The 3,149-nt window shown below is 42.2% G+C and overlaps 1 protein-coding gene across 1 annotated transcript; it reads left to right on the top strand.

Annotated features, from left to right (window-relative positions):
* The first annotated feature begins 1,422 nt into the window (after positions 1 to 1,422).
* On the top strand, positions 1,423 to 3,149 carry LOC111498785 (glucan endo-1,3-beta-glucosidase 12-like). The gene is made up of 2 exons (XM_023150157.1): positions 1,423 to 2,991; positions 3,073 to 3,149. The coding sequence occupies exons 1-2, from the start codon at positions 1,647 to 1,649 to the stop codon at positions 3,105 to 3,107; spliced, it is 1,380 nt and encodes a 459-aa protein (XP_023005925.1). The 5' UTR covers positions 1,423 to 1,646; the 3' UTR covers positions 3,108 to 3,149.

The following is a 3,149-nucleotide window of genomic DNA, read 5'->3' as shown; positions in this document are numbered from 1 at the left end:
AAATTAGTTTCCAACGCTTCCACGACATGAATGAAACGTTTATTTCTAACATGCTCAACACCTTAACTACAACTCACGTCTCGACTTATTCTAGTTGTCCACCAGCTCGTGTCTTCCCTCGACTTTGGCTCAGCTCGACTTAAACCTACAAGGAAGTGAGTTTACTGTTGTAACATCATCAAGCTAAGGTGGAGGGATTGTATATTATGTATGATTAACACGTAAGTCGTAATTTACATGCTACTACTTGTGATATGCTCTACTTATGAACTATTTGTAATGCATGTATGATATATCATCCCTACGTAGGCATGTCTCATATGGAATTCATGTTATAGAATGTTTTAATATATGATGTGCATCATAAACATGACTATGATTTAAATTGCAAGACCTCATACATGTTGAATGTCATAAGTATGAGTTACTTTCTCAATATGTTTTGTACTAATGCATACATCATAATAGGATAAGTGCTCTTTTATTTCCATTGGTTTCTGGCAGCGTGAGCATGTGCTAACTTGTAGTCAGACCTAGGAGGTATGTATATGAGTTTGTATACTGGGATCATACGTGTGCGCGTGAACCGTGTGTAGAAATGTACTATATATCCAATTCTACCTAGAAAAGAAAGTAGAGCCTAAGCAATAGTCACGAAACGTAGGTCCCACCATAAATCATGTTGCATTTGATCGTATTCATTGACCCCAATAGTGTAGTCATATATACGGTACTTTTAAATATACTTATATTTAACTTTTTTCTAAATAAAGGTAACGACCCATCGACAGATGACAGCATCAAGACCATGAAATAAAGACATAGTGGAGGACATGAACATTTTAATTTGACACCTTTATAAGAGGTGTTGTTTTTCTATTTTCTAACTAAGCTATTGTTATTTCAATTGATTACCAGTGAAATGAATTTATGTACCGACGACATCATGATTTAAAGTTGAATGAAGTTCATAGTTTAGATATATTTTATATAATTTAACTTAAAAATGTTTAAATCATTATTGTAAAATTTTGTGTATAGTATTTGCTCATATAATGAATATATGCACCAATCTACACGAATCCTAAAAAGTTAAATGTATTCGTTGACCACATAAACCAATATTAATATTCTACCCTATCGTAAAAACTAGACTACATAAAAATATATTACAAAGTACAAAAATTTATCTTATTTTGAATGGAAGAAATCCTTATGTCTGAATTAAATATTGGTTTGTTGGCGTTGAGATTTTATTGATGTTTCCGTGTTAACAGAAAACAAAGAAGAAAAAGAAATATGGTATTTGAAAGTGGAAGACTTGAATAGAATTAGTAGAGGAAGGTATTAGGGAAATTATGTGAATGCAATTAATATTATAGAGAGAGAAAATGTAAGATTTTAATAATAATGATAATAATAATTTAAAAAATTGGGGCAAAAGGGAATGGATGAGAATGAGTGTTGCAAGTAGCTCATCAGCCAACAAAAACTGTAACCAGTGAAATGCCAGGAATGGAGACAAGTAAACGGCTCCAAGAAATTCAGACCAATCAATAAGGCGGTGAGGATCGGTGTACACAATTTCTCTTCTTCTCTATATAATCACAGTTTCGGGGGAAACCCATTTCAAACCTCTATTGATCATGGCCATGCCCTTCTTCCCTTTCCTCTATCTCCTCTTTTCCGCCACCGCTCACGGAGAACCCGGATTGATTGGGGTTAACTACGGCCGAATCGCCGACAACCTTCCCCCGCCCGACAAAGTTGTTCATCTCCTCAAACAGCAAGGGATCGACCGTATCAAAGTCTATGACACCGATGCCGCCGTCCTTACTGCCCTTTCCAACTCCAACATCTCCATCGTTGTTGCCCTTCCCAACCACCTCCTCTCCTCCGCCGCAGCGGATTCTTCCTTCACCGACAATTGGGTCCAATCCAAAATCTCTAATTATTACCCCGCCACCAAAATCAACGCCGTCGCCGTCGGCAACGAGGTCTTCGTCGACCCCAACAACACCACCAATTTCCTCATCCCCGCCATGAAAAACGTCTACTCCTCGCTACAAAAGTATAACCTCCACGACTCCATCAAAGTCTCCTCGCCCATTGCCCTCACCGCCCTCGCTTCCTCCTACCCGACCTCCTCCGGTTCCTTTAAACCAGACCTTATCGAGCCAGTCATCAAACCCATGCTCGACTTTCTCCACCAGACCGAATCTTACCTCATGGTTAACGCCTACCCCTTCTTCGCATACGCCGCTAACTCCGACCAGATTTCTCTGGACTACGCTCTCTTCCGTGAGAACTCCGGCGTTGTGGACCCCGGCAATGGGTTGAAATATTTCAGTCTTTTCGAGGCTCAAGTGGACGCTGTTTACGCCGCCATGATGGCGCTTAAATACGACGACATTAAAGTGGTGGTTACGGAGACTGGGTGGCCGTCGATAGGGGAGGAGAAGGAAGTGGGAGCGAGTAAGGAGAATGCGGCGTCGTACAACGGCAATTTAGTGCGGAGAGTTCTGACAGGGAGAGGGACCCCCTTGAGACCAGAAGACCCATTGGACGTCTTTCTGTTCGCGTTGTTCAATGAGAATCAGAAACCGGGGCCCACCTCTGAGAGAAATTACGGTTTGTTTTACCCCAACGAGGAGAAGGTTTATGAGATTCCTTTCACACTCGCGGACATGGCGAGTGAGACTCCGACGCCGGTGAACGGGAGTAAGGCTCAGGTGCCGCCGTCCAAAGGGGATACCTGGTGTGTGGCTAATGGGAACGCGGCGGCGGAGAAGCTGCGGGAGGGTTTGGATTATGCCTGTGGAGAGGGGGGAGCTGATTGTCGTGCGATTCAGCCAGGTTCCACGTGTTACAATCCTAACTCACTTGAGGCACACGCTTCGTACGCGTTCAATAGCTATTACCAGAAGATGGGTCGTGCGAGTGGCACGTGCTACTTTGGTGGTGTTGCCTACGTCGTCACTCAACCTCCCCGTAAGTACCAAATTGGAAGTTCAATAAATAATACCGTATTATATATTTAATCTAACAAACGGTGTCGTTTTGTGGTTGCAGAGTACGGAAACTGCGAGTTCCCTACAGGGTACTGAGCTGGGGCAGGCCGCTATAGAAATTTATAGAAACTAATAAAA

Source organism: Cucurbita maxima, unplaced genomic scaffold (assembly GCF_002738345.1).
Source record: "Cucurbita maxima cultivar Rimu unplaced genomic scaffold, Cmax_1.0 Cma_Scf00025, whole genome shotgun sequence".
In the NCBI taxonomy this organism is placed as follows: Eukaryota; Viridiplantae; Streptophyta; class Magnoliopsida; order Cucurbitales; family Cucurbitaceae; genus Cucurbita; species Cucurbita maxima.
Note: the sequence above shows the minus strand (reverse complement) of the source record. Positions and strands in the feature narration are given on the sequence as shown.

What these genes read in the sequence shown, in the direction of transcription:
- LOC111498785 (XM_023150157.1), top strand. Translation starts at nt 1,647, where the DNA reads ATGGCCATGCCCTTCTTCCCTTTCCTCTATCTCCTCTTTTCCGCCACC. An exon ending in CGTCGTCACTCAACCTCCCC is followed by an intron (nt 2,992 to 3,072) that starts GTAAGTACCAAA and finishes TTGTGGTTGCAG; the next exon opens with AGTACGGAAACTGCGAGTTC.